The following is a 14665-nucleotide window of genomic DNA, read 5'->3' on the forward strand; positions in this document are numbered from 1 at the left end:
AACAGGATAGACAGCCTATAGCACTAGCTGTTACCATTTGCGTTAGTCAACTATTGCAACAATAATGCTGCATAATAAAGTACCTCAAACTCAGTATCTTACAATAACAAGCATTTATTTTCATGCTCATGGGTCTGTAAATCAATTGTATGGGCTTGGCCACGTGGCCTTACGACTGAAGACAGGGTTTAGGATTGCTCCACGTGTTGGTTCTGGGGTCCATACTCAAGGGTCTATGGCTACCTGAGGCATCTTCCTTTCATGATGATCACCAAAGAAGGGGCATAAGAAACCATACAAGCACATTTCAGTTCTCTGCTTATCTCACATTTGCTAATATTCCACTGATAAAAGCAAGTCACTTGGCTGAACCCAGAAGCAATGGGCAGGGAAGTATCTTCTGCAAATGGTCAAAGGCAGACGAAATGGATATTTGCTGAACAATAAATCTAAACTATCCCCCAATATTAGGGTGTGCACCCTCTCTCTCCTTTCCTTCTTTCTCATATTTTGCTCCCTGTCATCTTTGTGCCTGTGAATGTTTCTATATTCTAGTGATTTTGATGGCTATTGCCTTGGTCAGGTTAGGGCTAAGGAAGTTGATTACAACTGAGGTTGAAGAGTGGTCAATTCAAATACTAACTTACATTATGCACTGCCCCAGACTGAGATAACTTCATCACTCCTGAAATTTTTACTCTATTCTTACATTTGGAAAATTAAAATGGCCAAGGAAACGTTTTTTTTTCTGTGTGTTTTGCACAGCTCAAATATGTAAGACGCCTAAGAACTAGAGAAAGAATGGTAGGAGATAAATTTCGAGGATAGTGGCAGACTATGAGTGGTTTTGTTGGTCAAAGTAAAGAGTGCATTTTATTCTAAATGCAATGCGCAGACATTAAAATGCTTATGTAGGGAAAACTTGCTTTAAAAAAACAAAAAACAAAAACTTGCGTGGAGCATGAGCTGTAGGAGGCAAAGTGGAAATGGGGAAGTAAGTTAGGAAGCTGTTATAGTAGCCTAAGTGAGTGATGATGGTCGTCTGGATTAGGGTGGCAACAGTAAATATGGCTAAGTGGTCAAATTCAGAATCTACTTTGGAGGTAGGACCAATAAGATTTATTGATGATTTGATGTGGGAGGTTACGGGAGGAAAGAGCTGCTCTCAAGTGTTTTGACTTAATGGTGGATGGAAAACATTGTTCTGGCTTAAACATGGTATATTTGAGGTGTCAGTCATTTGCATAGAGATTCTGAGTGAGCAGCTGAGTGGGTTTTTACTGAGCATCAGGTGCAGAGTTGAGACAATCATATTCCTTAGCAGTCAGCAGCATCGTATAATGGTTATGAACACAGAGGATGGAGCAGACTGCCAGGGTCTGTGTTTCAGCTTTGCCACCTACTAGCACTGTGGCCTTAGGTAAGTTACTTAACCTCTGCGTGCCTCAGTTTTCTGGTTCTGTAAAATGGGAGTAATAGTACCTACTTCATGTGATCAAATGAGTTAATATAAGTAAAGCACTAAGAACAGTGCCTAATGTGTATTAAAGGCTATCTAAACATGGTATATTATTAGCACATTGTCATTTTCAGTCCATGCAAAACACTCTCATTGATTTTTCTTCTCTGATCTTTACTCCCATTCTCCTTCTCCATAAACTTATGCACTGTAATGTTGAAATATGATCGTAAATATGCATATTTCTTGGCATTATATATCATGTGCTTTTCCTTTTAAGAAATTTTGTTTTTCAGTATAGCAAATACAGAGAACCATATACACTCTACATGTAAGGAGACAGACCTTTGCTCCCCACCCTAGAAATCTACTATATGCCTCCTCCCAACCATAACTCCTTTTCTGCAAGAATGACCACTATTCTTTTTTTTATTTTTTATTGTATTTATTTATTTATTTTGTATTTTTAGTAGAGACGGGGTTTCACCATGTTGCCAGGCTGGTCTCAAACTCGTGACCTCAAGTAATCCACCCACCTCAGCTCCCAAAGTGCTGGGATTACAGGTGTGAGCCACCTCACCCAGCATGGAATAACCACTACTCTTTTATAATTAATTCCTTTCCTCTTCAGTTTCAATACCTAAGCATGCACCCCTAGACACTATTGTTTTGCCTGCTTTCCTTTGGGTTTTTTGTTTCTTTGATATGTCTCTTAGGTTTCTCTTAATCCAAAGATCCCCTTACTCTTTTTTTGTTGTTGTTCCCTTGGAGTTTATTTGTCCTCTCATTTCCTATAATCTGAATTTCGTTGATTGCATTCTGTGGAATAATTTAACATATTTTTCTGTCTTTTGTATATTCTGTAAATTGACAACTAGATCAACTTGGGGTCAAAAATGTATGTTTCTGTTTAACAAGAGTATGATGGATTTAACAGACCAGGAGAAGACATTTGCAATGACTAAAATAGGAAAGAGATTAAGAATAAAAACTATAACATCCAGGAATCAATCTATTAAAGAATGCATATGACCTTCAGAAGGTTTTTAAAACGCTACTAAACTACATAAAAGATTTGAAAAAATAGATGCACTATGTTCATGGAGGTGACATTTTGGGTAGGTAAGGTAGATTGGTACTCAGATCAATTCCAATTTCTTTCAAGTTTGCATCCTTGTACTATAAATTTGGAAAGTTAAAAACTATATTTCCCAGATTTCCTTGCAGTGACCATCCTAGAAGTGAATTATTTTTGCCAACTAAGTACATTTAAGTAAGATTTAGAAAGTGGAAGTGAGGCTAAAGCCTTTTTCCTACTGCTTTGTTTTTGCTGGCAAGCATGCTCCTGAGATATATTTTCTGCAGCAGCTTTCCAGAGCTCAGTCATTAGCTTTGTGGGGGTTGAGTAGTACTTCCTACAGTTATCTTCTTGATTCCTGAATTGTAGCTACAGTGGTGCATTCTTAACATCAATAATTCCAGTTGTAGGGTCCTGATTCTCCATCCTCCTAATGGGTGAAAACAGTTGCAGCAGGTCCCATGACAGCCCAGTTCTGGAGTCCAGGTTGAGTATCTGTTATGTGAAATGCTTGGAACCAGAAATTTTTCAGACTTGGGATTTTTTTTTGAATATTTGCATTATGTACATACTGGTTGAGCAGCCCTAATCTGAAAATCTGTCATCTGAAATGCTCAATGAGCATTTCCTTTGAGCATGATGCTGGTGTTCAAAAAGCTTTGGATTTTGGAGCATTTGGGATTTAAAATTTTTGGATTAGGGATACTAAATCTGTATTATCTTAGGACTCACTTTTGACAGCCCAGGCTAAAGCCCACTCCTCCAGTCTTTCAAACTTTGTAAAGCACCAATTCCCTATATTAAATCCCTGTATATTAAAAATAGCCAGATTTCCTACAAGTGAATACAGAGGCATACAATTAGAAAATATATAAAAGTTTCCCAAATCGATCTATACAACCAATCCTAATCAAAATTTCAAAATGAAACAAAACCTAAAATGTATATAGAATATCTGCAAATCTGTCAGTCTCAAAAGTGAAAAAGGGAAATAGCCCTACCACCTATTAAGAATATTGAGTTGGCCAGGCATGGTGGCTCATGCCTGCAATCCCAGGTGGATTGCTTGAGGTCAGGAGTTTGAGACCAGCCTGACCAACATGGTGAAACCCCGACTCTAATAAAAAATACAAAAATTAGCTGAGTGTGGTGTAATCCCAGCTACTCAGGAGGCTGAGGCATGAGAATCGCTTGAACCTGGGAGGTGGAGGTTGCAGTGAGCCAAGATCGCACCACTGCACTCCAGCCTGGGCAACAGAGCAAGACTAAAAAAAAAAAAAGGGAAGAAAAAAATAAATAAATAAGCATTATATAAAGTGGATATTTTGACTTTTGCTGAAGCTGACTCAAGTCCAGCTGAGAGATTAAAACAATTCATGGACTTTGATTAGGCTATAAACTATAAACCAGGGAGGGCAAACAGGGTTCACCTTTCTTGCCTTCTCTATTGACAGATACCATCTTGAGTGCTGAGTAAATGACTCTTAGGCTCCTTGAAGCCCAGCAGGAAAGAGTGGGAGCCAATTACCCACATTTGCCATAGACATTGGGAGCATACTGGAAATGGCTCCCACATTAGCACAAGTTACTGTTTTGGCATCCTTGAGCTAAGATTGCAACGTAATAACTTTTTTTGAAACAAAAAAATCCCATATTTTTGAAAAGTCTAGTATATAATTATTAGAAGAATCAGAATTTCCTGACTACTCACAAAACAAGCAGAAGCAGCTGGAGTCAAAAATCAAAATTTTGGCCAGGTATGGTGGCTCATGCGTGTACTCCCAGCACTTTGGGAGGCGCAGGTGGGAGGATGGCTTGAGCCCAGGAGTTTGAGACCAGCCTGGGCAACACAGCAAGACCTCCATCTCTAAATAGAAAAGCACAAAAACCAAACCAAAACAGAACATAAAAAGAAAATCAAAATTTTCTTTTTTACTATTAAGGAATCTTTTATATTTTCAACATGCGGCAAAACTTTAAATTCATGAAAGAACAGGAGAGAAAAGTAGGAACGAGGGGAAAATTAAAAAGTCATAAGCCAGGGAAAGTGGTGCACACCTGTAGTTTCAGCTTCTCAAGTGGCTGAGACTGAAGGATCCTTTGAGTGCAGGAGTTTGAGCCCAGCCTAAGCAACAAAGTGAGACCCCATCTCTTTTAATTTTTTTAAAGTTTTACATTTTTTAAAAAAATTATAAAAATTAGCAGCATCCCTGGTTTCAAAAAATAGAAATAAACAAATAAAGTAGCTCACAATATTTCCTGAAAACAGGTGTATTAAAAGATGAGTCAGGGCTGAGGAGAGGGAAGGCAAAGAATAGAAAAAGAAAAAGAAAAAAAGTCAGGTGGCAGGTTACATACATAGAATCTTGTTTCTATAAAAGCTCAGAAAACATCACGTGACTAGGAAGTTTCAAATGCCTCCAATGTAACATGGAGGAGAGGAAAAAAACTGTTCCTGGACAAAGATACACATTTCTTCCAAAAGGGGGAGTCTTTCTATATATTTTGTAATATTTCCAGAGCACAGCATAATGTTGGTACTGCCATTTTGGCCTTTGTCATTAGGAAGGTGACCCACATAAGCCTAACTACAAACACCCTTTCCTGTACTAAACTTGACTCATATTTAACTGAAGCAACATTGTTTTTTGTAAATATAACTGTAACAATTATTCTAAAAGGCAATACAGCTGTCCTCACCAGTTATGTTCTTGAGACATCAGTTTCAACAAACTTATATGTAAAAAGTATTCAAAAAGCTTAAACATTGATCTCAACTGGAGAGGAGTCTGCACTTACACAAGTTTTCTTGCTATATACATTGCATTCTAAGATTTCGGACTCACTTTTGAATATGCAAAGACATTTCATGTTTACGACCACAAAAAGGCTGATCAGAGAGCATTTTTATTTAAATTGCCATTTTAAATATCAGTCGTTTTATCTTAAAGCTTGTCCTGGGGTTTAACAAAGTTTAACTCACATCCACGCGTTGTCTCTCCAAACACAGCAGGCAGAAATTCTCCTTTGATTGGATTAAGATAGATAAAGTCTGCTTAACCGTGAATCGCTAATTGTCAAATCTATGCCAATTTGGTACCTAGCAGTCAATTTTTTTGCTTGATAAACAAGATAATTGTGTGGACCGTTTTAAGGTGGTTAGTCATGTGCTAAATTGACTGAAATGCGGATTACCCAGTTCCTTCCTCGTACAGAGTCGCATTCTGAGGAGTGGGGCTTGGGGATACAGCCCCCAGAAATTCTGAACCTCGGTCCCGCAAGCTACCACACCACCTAACCTTGGAAAGGCAAACTAACTTCACTATTTTTGACAAAACGCTTTGGTAATGGCTCATTCGAGCCGAGAGGGAAATTCTACAATTCTCCAACCTACACCTCCAGCAAGGGGAGAGCTGCTTGAGTGGTGAGCACAAGCTGGGCACCTCCAGCGTCTCCAGGAAACGTGAACAGGCCCTTTCTTCGGAGGGTACAGAACTTCAGGATCAGGGCCCAATGGAGACTGAGCGGACCCAATGGAGACTGAACTGACTTAACCCTAACTGTGCACAGGACCGCGCTCTCCGACCCTTTGTGGCCTCTTCCAGAGGTACGGGCGCGGCGCCCCAAGCCGGGAGCCTCTCGTGGGGCCTGCAGCCGGCAGCCACTGGAGCAGGAGGAGAGAAGGGACTCGCTGGACCGTCACAATCGCTGTCGCGCGTGCGCAAGGAGGAACCGAGTTCGCGGCGAAGTCAGTTTCCTGACTCTTAGAGGAAGTGGCCTTGTGTCACTTCCGGCTTCCCTTTAGCTGCCATCTTGCGTCCCCGCGTGTGTGCGCCTAATCTCAGCTGGTCCACCTGAGACCCCTTGAGCACCAACCCTAGTCCCCCGCGCGGCCCCTTATTCGCTCCGACAAGGTACAAAAAGGCTCTGGACGGCGGCGTGGTAGGAGGACGGGAGCGGGGGCGGGAAGTTCCCTGAAGGAGCGAGACAGGGAGGGACAGGGCAGAGGAGGAGAGGAAGGCGATGCGACGGACAGGCGCACCCGCTCAGGCTGACTCTCGGGGGCGAGGTCGAGCCAGGGGCGGCTGCCCTGGGGGCGAGGCGACGCCGTCTCAACCTCCACCTCGCGGCGGAACCCGAGGACAGGAGCCTCAGGTACCGCGAGGCTTGCGGAGAGTGGCCGGGCCGGGCAGGCCCTGGCTAGGCCGAGGCCAGGCCAGGGCCAGGGGTGGGGGGTGCTGGCCAGGCGTGGGGTAGAGCCCTTGATCCGGGCCTGCCAAGCGCGGGGAGCTGTGGGGGAGTGGTGGGGAGGCGGGTGCTCTTTGGGCTCCCTGGAAACCCAAGTTTGGAGCTTTGCGGGGTGGATTTGGGATCCAGGTTTCGGCCTGTGTAGGACGTTTATTTTCCTGCTGGTATCTTGGGAAGTAACGAGCATGGAATGCTGGAGTGAGCTAAACCTATGCTTGCTGAGGATTTCTTCTTTTTCTAGATGAAAGAAACAATCATGAACCAAGAAAAACTCGCCAAACTGCAGGCACAAGTGCGCATTGGTGGGAAAGTAAGTTTTAATAGTTCGGGTTTGTGGGTTTTGTTTTTTTTTTAAGGTTTAGGTATTTTAAAAAACATTCCTTTTGCGCTTCTTATATTATCGGTGACAAACTTTGCCTATCGAAGGAAATTCACAGAGATAGCAAATCCCGAGGAGCGGGGGAGACGAGGGTTGGAGACACATCAGTGAGACGAGCTAAAAACATCGCTTTTGTGTAAATATGTTTGTGTTTTCAGTGTTACAGAGTATAAGTAGAACAAAAGTGTTTCCTAATATAATTAGTAAGGAAAATGTGTCATTTCAGTTAGATCGTTGTGCACATCATACCCTTGACTTGTTTTGGCCTGAGTTGTATAAAGTCAGTGCTTGTTTGTGTCTCTTGTAAATTGAGACCTTTCAGTACTGCTTTCTGAACTAAATATTCTTTAGGGTAGTTGCATATTTTCAAGGGTATTTGAAGATAACAGGTACATTTTGGAGTTTAAGAGCAGTAACTATTAGATTTGAAAATATAACCCAAGTAGGTATCTTTCCTGTTCTGACTTTGTATTACTATAAAAATGAGGGAATTAAAGTGACTGATTTTTAAATGATCAGTTTTTGATTGTTTTTTCCTGGTAGATATTGATTCACATCAAGGGGATTCTTTTTTGAAGTTGATTTTTAGATTGTTCTGTAATTAATAAGTCCACTGTAGACAGAGGTCTACCTAGTTTGTATTGTTAGCACATTCTTAGTATTTAACAAGGTGTGGTAGCTTGTTGAAACAGAGCATGTCTTTACTTGGTAAAACTTGTAAAGCTTCCATGGTACATGTTTATTACCTGTTAGTTTTTCCCAACTTTAAGCGTTTAACTTAGAGTTAGCTGTGAGATAGCCAGAAGTTGCATTTAGACTTAAATAATAATATACAGCTTTGTTAAATTACTGAACTTTGCCAGCAGTGAATTTATCCTGATTTTTTTTACTTTTTATTTTTGCTAACGTTAGCCATCTTCAGGATCCACACCCACACATTTAACAACATTAGATGTTTCTTGTCCTTTTTAATCCATTGTTATCAGATTGTGGCCTTCAAGTGCCAGCAAAACTCAAATTTTTTGTATCTCAGTGTTTGGATGCTCTTATATTGGTGTTTTTAACCACTCTTACTTTCAGTACAGTTTCAGAAGGAGTAATTTGAATAATGTGCTTATGTGCAATCTTTTTGTTGTTACTCTCATCATTAGGCTTTAACTATGGGAGACATCAGTTTAGGATAAAGGAAAATCTTGAGATTTGCTAGGATATTTAAAGCTGATACATGATTAAATTTTGTGTCCTAACATCTTAATACTCGTTTAGCTAATAATACAAGAAGTAGTTCTTCAGTCACAGAATTTGGAAACATTTCTACACTGTTTAAGAAACATACTTCTTATGGGATGTGAAATTAGGTGAGTTAATTTTGCTTTAGAGAAAACTGCAGGTATTAGGTGCTCTTAGGTAAATGTTACAAAAGCCCTTTATTTTCATATCTAATCAGAGCATTAATAATGATTATTTAAGTGAAAATTGAACTCTGCATATGTGAAGTATATGAAACCTATAGAAGGTATGCTGGGTTTGTCTTTACAATCTTAGAAATTCCTTTGAATTTCTTAGAGAAGATTCTTTGGAAACCAGATACATATATGACCATTTCAAAGTGATTTTTGTTCTTAATAGTTTGGAGAGGTTAGTAACCAGTACTTTTTTTCTTTCTTTTTTTTTTGTAGCTATAGATATTTTCTTCAGTTAAATAACAAGATTTATTTAAGCCTTTACAATGTTGGATCCTGAGAATATAAAATTTTAAGAAGTTTAAAGTCCCTAGGTGGGCTTTAGGCCTAGCAGTGGTGATAATTGTCTTTTTTTAAAAAAATCTGTTTTCACAGTGTAATATACATAGTACAATAGTAGAAGCATTTTCAAAATCCAGAGATGGGAATGATTTGGCATAGGGAAAGGGGGTACTTGCAGAATTTAGGAAAGGCACACAAGAGGTAATGACTTGAATAAGATTTTAAAGGATGAATAGGAATAGGGATGGAGGTTGGGGGACAGTGAGGTAGTTGGGTGTGATAGCCTTTCCTTGAGTGCCTTCAGTGAGCTAGATACTGTTGTAGATAACTGAGTTTATAGCAATAAACAGAAGTCCTTACGGAGCTTACATTCTAGGGAGGGGAGATGGATGATAAAATGTATTTATCTCTTATAGTAATAAGTGTTATGAAGAGAAGTAAACCAGGATAGAAAGAAATTGATGGGTGAGTGTGGAAGTTGCTATTTTACTTTGGGTAGTTGAGAAAGACCACTTTGACCAGGTGACATAAGAGTAGAGATCTGCAGTGAGGGAAAGAGCCATGTAGATGCTCCGGAAAGAGAGGAACAGCATTATGCAAAGGCCCTTGGATCATAGCCTGCTTGGCCTGTTCAAAGAACAGCCAAGGTTTATTTGGCTAAAGAAGAGGGGTGGTAACAGATGCAGTCAGGAGTGGCATATTAAGGGCAGGACAGTTTGTGTAGGGCTCTTGTAGGTTAAGGTAAGGGCTTCAGACTTTATTCTCAAGTGCTATAGAAGTCTATATACAGGTTCAGTTGATTGTTCCATACAGTGTCTTGCCTATAAATATTAATTTGGATGTTGATTTTTATTTAATATAAAAACAGAAAAGGGGTCAGACGCGGTGGCACACGCTTGTAGTCCCAACACTTTGGGAGGCCGATCACTTGAGGCCAGCAGTTCGAGACCAGCCTGGCCAACATGGTGAAACCCCATCTCTACTAAAAATACAAAAATTAACCAGGCGTGGTGTTGCCTGTAATCCCAGCTACTCGGGAGGCTGAGGCAGGAGAATCACTTGAACCTGGGAGGCGGAGGTTGCAGTGAGCCAAGATTGCGCCACTCCAGCCTGGGCGACAGTGACACCCTGTCTCAAAAAAAAAAAAAAAAACCAGAAAAGGTTAATAATTCTGGATGTGGAGTTCTTTCAAATGCTTAATTTAGATTGACACATGCCACCTCTTTGATCACTTTTAGAGCAAATGTAAAAAGTAGAACTTTGAACATTCTTTTCCTTTCCCATTTTTTGCTTCTATCTTTGCCTTAGCCTGCCTGCTCACTGCATAAGTTTATGATTATGGTAATGTTCTTATACAGATTCAAAGGTCAGAAATGAATTGGAAACTATTCACATTTGAAAAATACTGTTGTGGTATAAGTGTGCTGTTTTCTCTCCTCCCCGACTTTAGGGAACTGCTCGCAGAAAGAAGAAGGTGGTTCATAGAACAGCCACAGCAGATGATAAAAAACTTCAGTTCTCCTTAAAGAAGTTAGGGGTAAACAATATCTCTGGTATTGAAGAGGCAAGTGTCAAATTTTGTTTCTTTAAAAAACAAGATTTGGCTGGGAAAAGTTAATGTTAATGCATTAAATGGGTTGGTTTTTTTGTTTTTTTGGTTTTTTTTTAGGGACTTCAAAGTCCCTAAGACATGTTTCTACCATAAATTAATAAATATCAGGGAGCTTATTAAGTCTGAATGCTATTAGAATGCATATTCCATTCCAGGCAAAATTTCACCTGTGCTTCATAGTGAAATACTAGTTAGCCAGACTTAGTTTAATAAAACATTTCTTTTTAAAGAGACTTTGGTCAGCATTGCTAATTTACATTTTTCTTTTCTTAATAGGTGAATATGTTTACAAACCAAGGAACAGTGATCCACTTTAACAACCCTAAAGTTCAGGCATCTCTGGCAGCGAACACTTTCACCATTACAGGCCATGCTGAGACGAAGCAGCTGACAGAAATGCTACCCAGCATCTTAAACCAGCTTGGTGCAGATAGTCTGACTAGTTTAAGGAGACTGGCTGAAGCTCTGCCCAAACAATGTGAGTTTCCTAGTAATGGTTTTACCAGGGAATTACTCATTTAGCAGCTGATTTCTGATCTCAGGGCTCAGAATGGATATGAGTATTTTTAAGTTTGGAAATGCAAGCTTTAAAAGTAACAGATTTGTAACTGATTTTAAGCAAGTGTCCTTGCTCAAGTTTGCAGTAATTGATGTAGCGTGCTATGATTGTTAAACTTGATTTTGTGGAATGTTTTCTATTTACTTGATTTGGATCAGATACTTTATTAACTAGAACTGATGAAAATGTTAATTTGGTGCTTTGCCAATAACTACTTGTAAGTTTGGAATTGAAAAAAAATTAGTGTAAATTATGAAATTACTTCAGTTTCATCTATATAGTTGGTATTACCAGTAATCTTTTAAAAATGGCCTGCCAGTATTCTGGCATTTTTAATTACAGTGTGATAGGGATTTTATTCAGGGCAGAAAATAGTGTAGCTGAATATACATCTGAGGATGTGGCAGTGTTCACTGTTTTGTGCCTTTTGCTTAAAATTTTGAAGAATGGGAATGCAGGAGGAAGTCAGAGGCTTATATATGGCTCTTTAGTTACCCATGTTTTTCTAGGTGTTGACTCAATCTGCCTCAATTTTCATTTTTATTGTCACGTTGAGTTGCAGGTTCTAAACTGTCAGGGCTTTCAGAGCTGAAGTAGGCTTTTGAAGTATCCCACTGATGCCTGTATGGGCCTAGTACATAACTCTCCTGTGTATGTTCATATTCTTGTGTGATAAAGGAGAGTGGATGCTTACCACTCACAGACTCTTTAATTTTTTTCATTTCAGTAAGTGGTTGTTAAGCATCACCCTTATGCCACACACAGAGTAGTTGAGAAAATGGCATCTTCATTTGTCTCCCAAAATAAATCTTACCATGATTTGGTATGTGGGTTTTACCTGCACTCTAAGAGCTCCCTACTGCCCTTATACTACCTCAGGGCCTATGGTGGCCCAGAGGGATTGAAAGGATGGGTATGGAATTTTGTTTGTTGGCTGTTCCTAGTATTTTAACCCATTCGTAGACATTAGAATATCATGTTATTGATAGTATCATAGATAAAATCCCAAATGTCCCTTATGGAAATAAGTTGTAACAACACTTGGCATTTCATCTGTTCTTTTTTTTTTTTGGTGAATATTTATTAAAAACCTAGACAAATAATGTTTACATTTTCCTTTCATAGCTGTGGATGGAAAAGCACCACTTGCTACTGGAGAGGATGATGATGATGAAGTTCCAGGTAGGAACGTTTTCTTGTGGTTAACCTAGATAATCTTAGCAAGGGAGAATAAGAAATCTTTGTAGGAAAAACTACCCAGGGAAGAGGGGTGGTAAGTTAAGATGGACATAGACCTTAACTTAGAATGAGAAAAATAATGCAGTATTAGGTAATTGAGAATTATGTTCATAGACTTGACTTGGCTTGTTTCTGTTTGGGATCCCAAGGATGTGTAGGTATCTAACCTTAAATATTGAATAAGTAAGTATATATATAGTACCCTAAATATAACTATTACCTGCAGAGCACTAATGACCCTTGCTCCCTACTTTGAAATTCATGAATTTACAAGGTGTGGAGTTGTTCAGATATCTTGGTATATGTATATATGTATATATCCCAAGATACCTGAACACCTCCACACCTTCTTAAATATATATTTTATGCATAAATATATACATATATTTATACATATACATATATACATATAAAATCTGTAGCAGCATAACTCCTTTGGGAATCATGAGACATTTTTGTCTCTTACCTGTTAGTGGATAAATTTACTTTCTTCTAAAATATTTATTAGGGCAGGAGAATCACTAGACTCATAAATATTCCCACTTTGCATAGACAGGTATCCTTAGGAATCCAGGAACATTTTAACATTGTGTGTCATTGTATTCTTTGGTTCTGTTCCCCCATATTATATTGACCAGTGTATGAGATGGGAAGGGGTGGGTGGGGGGGGAATTTTTTCCACTTTTTTTTTTTTTTTTTTTTTTTGCATTCTTGTTCTTGGGGCTATGACACAGTATTTATCATCATTGGCAAATGAATGTCTTTCCCTCATCCCCTTTTAAGATCTGATAATTATTTGTAGATTTGGCTTTTTAAAGAATTTCTACTCTTTTCCTTTTCCTAGATCTTGTGGAGAATTTTGATGAGGCTTCCAAGAATGAGGGAAACTGAATTGAGTCAACTTCTGAAGATAAAACTTGAAGAAGTTACTGGGAGCTGCTATTTTATATTATGACTGCTTTTTAAGAAATTTTTGTTTATGGATCTGATAAAATCTAGATCTCTAATATTTTTAAGCCCAAGCCCCTTGGACATTGCAGCTCTTTTCAGTTTTTGCTTATACACAATTCATTCTTTGCAGCTAATTAAGATGAAGAAGCCTGGGAATCAAGTTTGAAACAAACGTTAATAAAGTTCTTTGCCTAGTATACAGTTTTTTTTTTTTATTTCATTGACACTGATCTGTACACAGTAAAAAAAATTGCTTATAGAAAGCTAATCATGACATGTGATATGGCTGATAACCTTTGGAATTTGATTAAAGATTTAAAATCAGTGTAGTGTAACAAAGGTGGTATAAAGTTCTCATGTTTGAAAACTTTTCTCTCCAACAGTCCTTGGTGCTTCCATGGTTTATATGGTGGGTGTAAATACGAAAATAGAGTATTCCTTAGTGGATAAACAGACGTTTCTCCCTGATACTGTACTGTAGGCATATGTTAAGTGCCTTTTATGAATTACCTCGGTGTTATCTCCTTTATTCCTCAATTTGTGAAGAACTAATAGCTCCATTTTGTAGATGTAACCTGAGGTTTAGAACTTCTAAAAAGTAAAAGTAATCTCCAGATCCTTTCTTTGTAGGATATTTTATAAGGTGACTTGGAAAAGGTAGTGTTTAGAATAGGAATGGCTCCTGAGTTACTGTCTTTTCCTTAAGTGTCAACACTAATAAATGAATAGGGTTATGTTTTTATTTAATAAAAAATATACAGTAAAATCAAGCATATACAGTTGAAAGAATTTGTAATGTCTGCCACCATAATCAGGTTACCAAACAGTTTCATGGTGCCAGAAAATCCCTCAACATAGGGTTACTTTAAACATTTTTACAAATTACAATTAAAACAATTGTGTAATCTGAACCAAGGCCATTTGAGGAGAAAATAGTCTGTTTCTACTTGTAATGATAATTTATTTTAAATTTTTATAGCAATTTGCAAGTACCTTTTGAAAGTACTATACAGTTGTATCTAAAAATCACTATTAACTGTAGGGAAAACAAAGTTTTGAGTAAACAGTGTTTGCACATATTTACATTGTATTTTCCTCAGGATGTTTATCAGTTTTGTTGAAGTACAGTGCTACAGTGAGAAGAATCCTGAAGTCTCAACTGTAACAAAAGTATAAAAAATAAGTGCACATTTGCAGACTCTTGTGGGTCAGGTTGGGCTGTGCTTACATAGTCATGCTAGGTCCCACCCTGATGGCAGCACCTATCTGGGACACTCTGCTTCTTGGCAGAGAAGATGGTGGGTCATGCACTGGCTCTTAAAGCTGTTGCAAACAAAACCAAAGCAAGTGGAATGGCTAAGCTGGAGGATAGTGGCATGGGGCCTGAGGATTTGT

At 38.7% G+C, this 14665-nt stretch overlaps 1 protein-coding gene across 2 annotated transcripts; it reads left to right on the plus strand.

Annotated features, from left to right (window-relative positions):
* The first annotated feature begins 6289 nt into the window (after positions 1-6289).
* On the plus strand, positions 6290-13467 carry BTF3 (basic transcription factor 3). Of its 2 annotated transcripts, none has more exons than XM_032144588.2 (6): positions 6290-6692; positions 7027-7095; positions 10360-10473; positions 10798-10999; positions 12206-12262; positions 13164-13467. In XM_032144588.2, exons 1-6 carry the CDS (start codon positions 6561-6563, stop codon positions 13208-13210), a joined length of 621 nt encoding a protein of 206 aa, XP_032000479.1. In that variant the 5' UTR covers positions 6290-6560; the 3' UTR covers positions 13211-13467. The 2 variants fall into 2 exon arrangements, with proteins under 2 accessions (XP_032000479.1, XP_032000480.1); XM_032144589.2 differs by having other exon boundaries at positions 6291-6451.
* The last annotated feature ends 1198 nt before the right edge of the window (positions 13468-14665 follow it).

The sequence above is a fragment of the Hylobates moloch genome, unplaced genomic scaffold, assembly GCF_009828535.3.
Source record: "Hylobates moloch isolate HMO894 unplaced genomic scaffold, HMol_V3 SCAFFOLD_23, whole genome shotgun sequence".
In the NCBI taxonomy this organism is placed as follows: domain Eukaryota; kingdom Metazoa; phylum Chordata; class Mammalia; order Primates; family Hylobatidae; genus Hylobates; species Hylobates moloch.

Coding starts and splice junctions, on each gene's coding strand:
- BTF3 (XM_032144588.2), top strand. CDS start 6,561: ATGCGACGGACAGGCGCACCCGCTCAGGCTGACTCTCGGGGGCGAGGT. Junction 7,096..10,359: donor AAGTGCGCATTGGTGGGAAA/GTAAGTTTTAAT, acceptor CCCCGACTTTAG/GGAACTGCTCGCAGAAAGAA. Junction 11,000..12,205: donor TGAAGCTCTGCCCAAACAAT/GTGAGTTTCCTA, acceptor TTCCTTTCATAG/CTGTGGATGGAAAAGCACCA.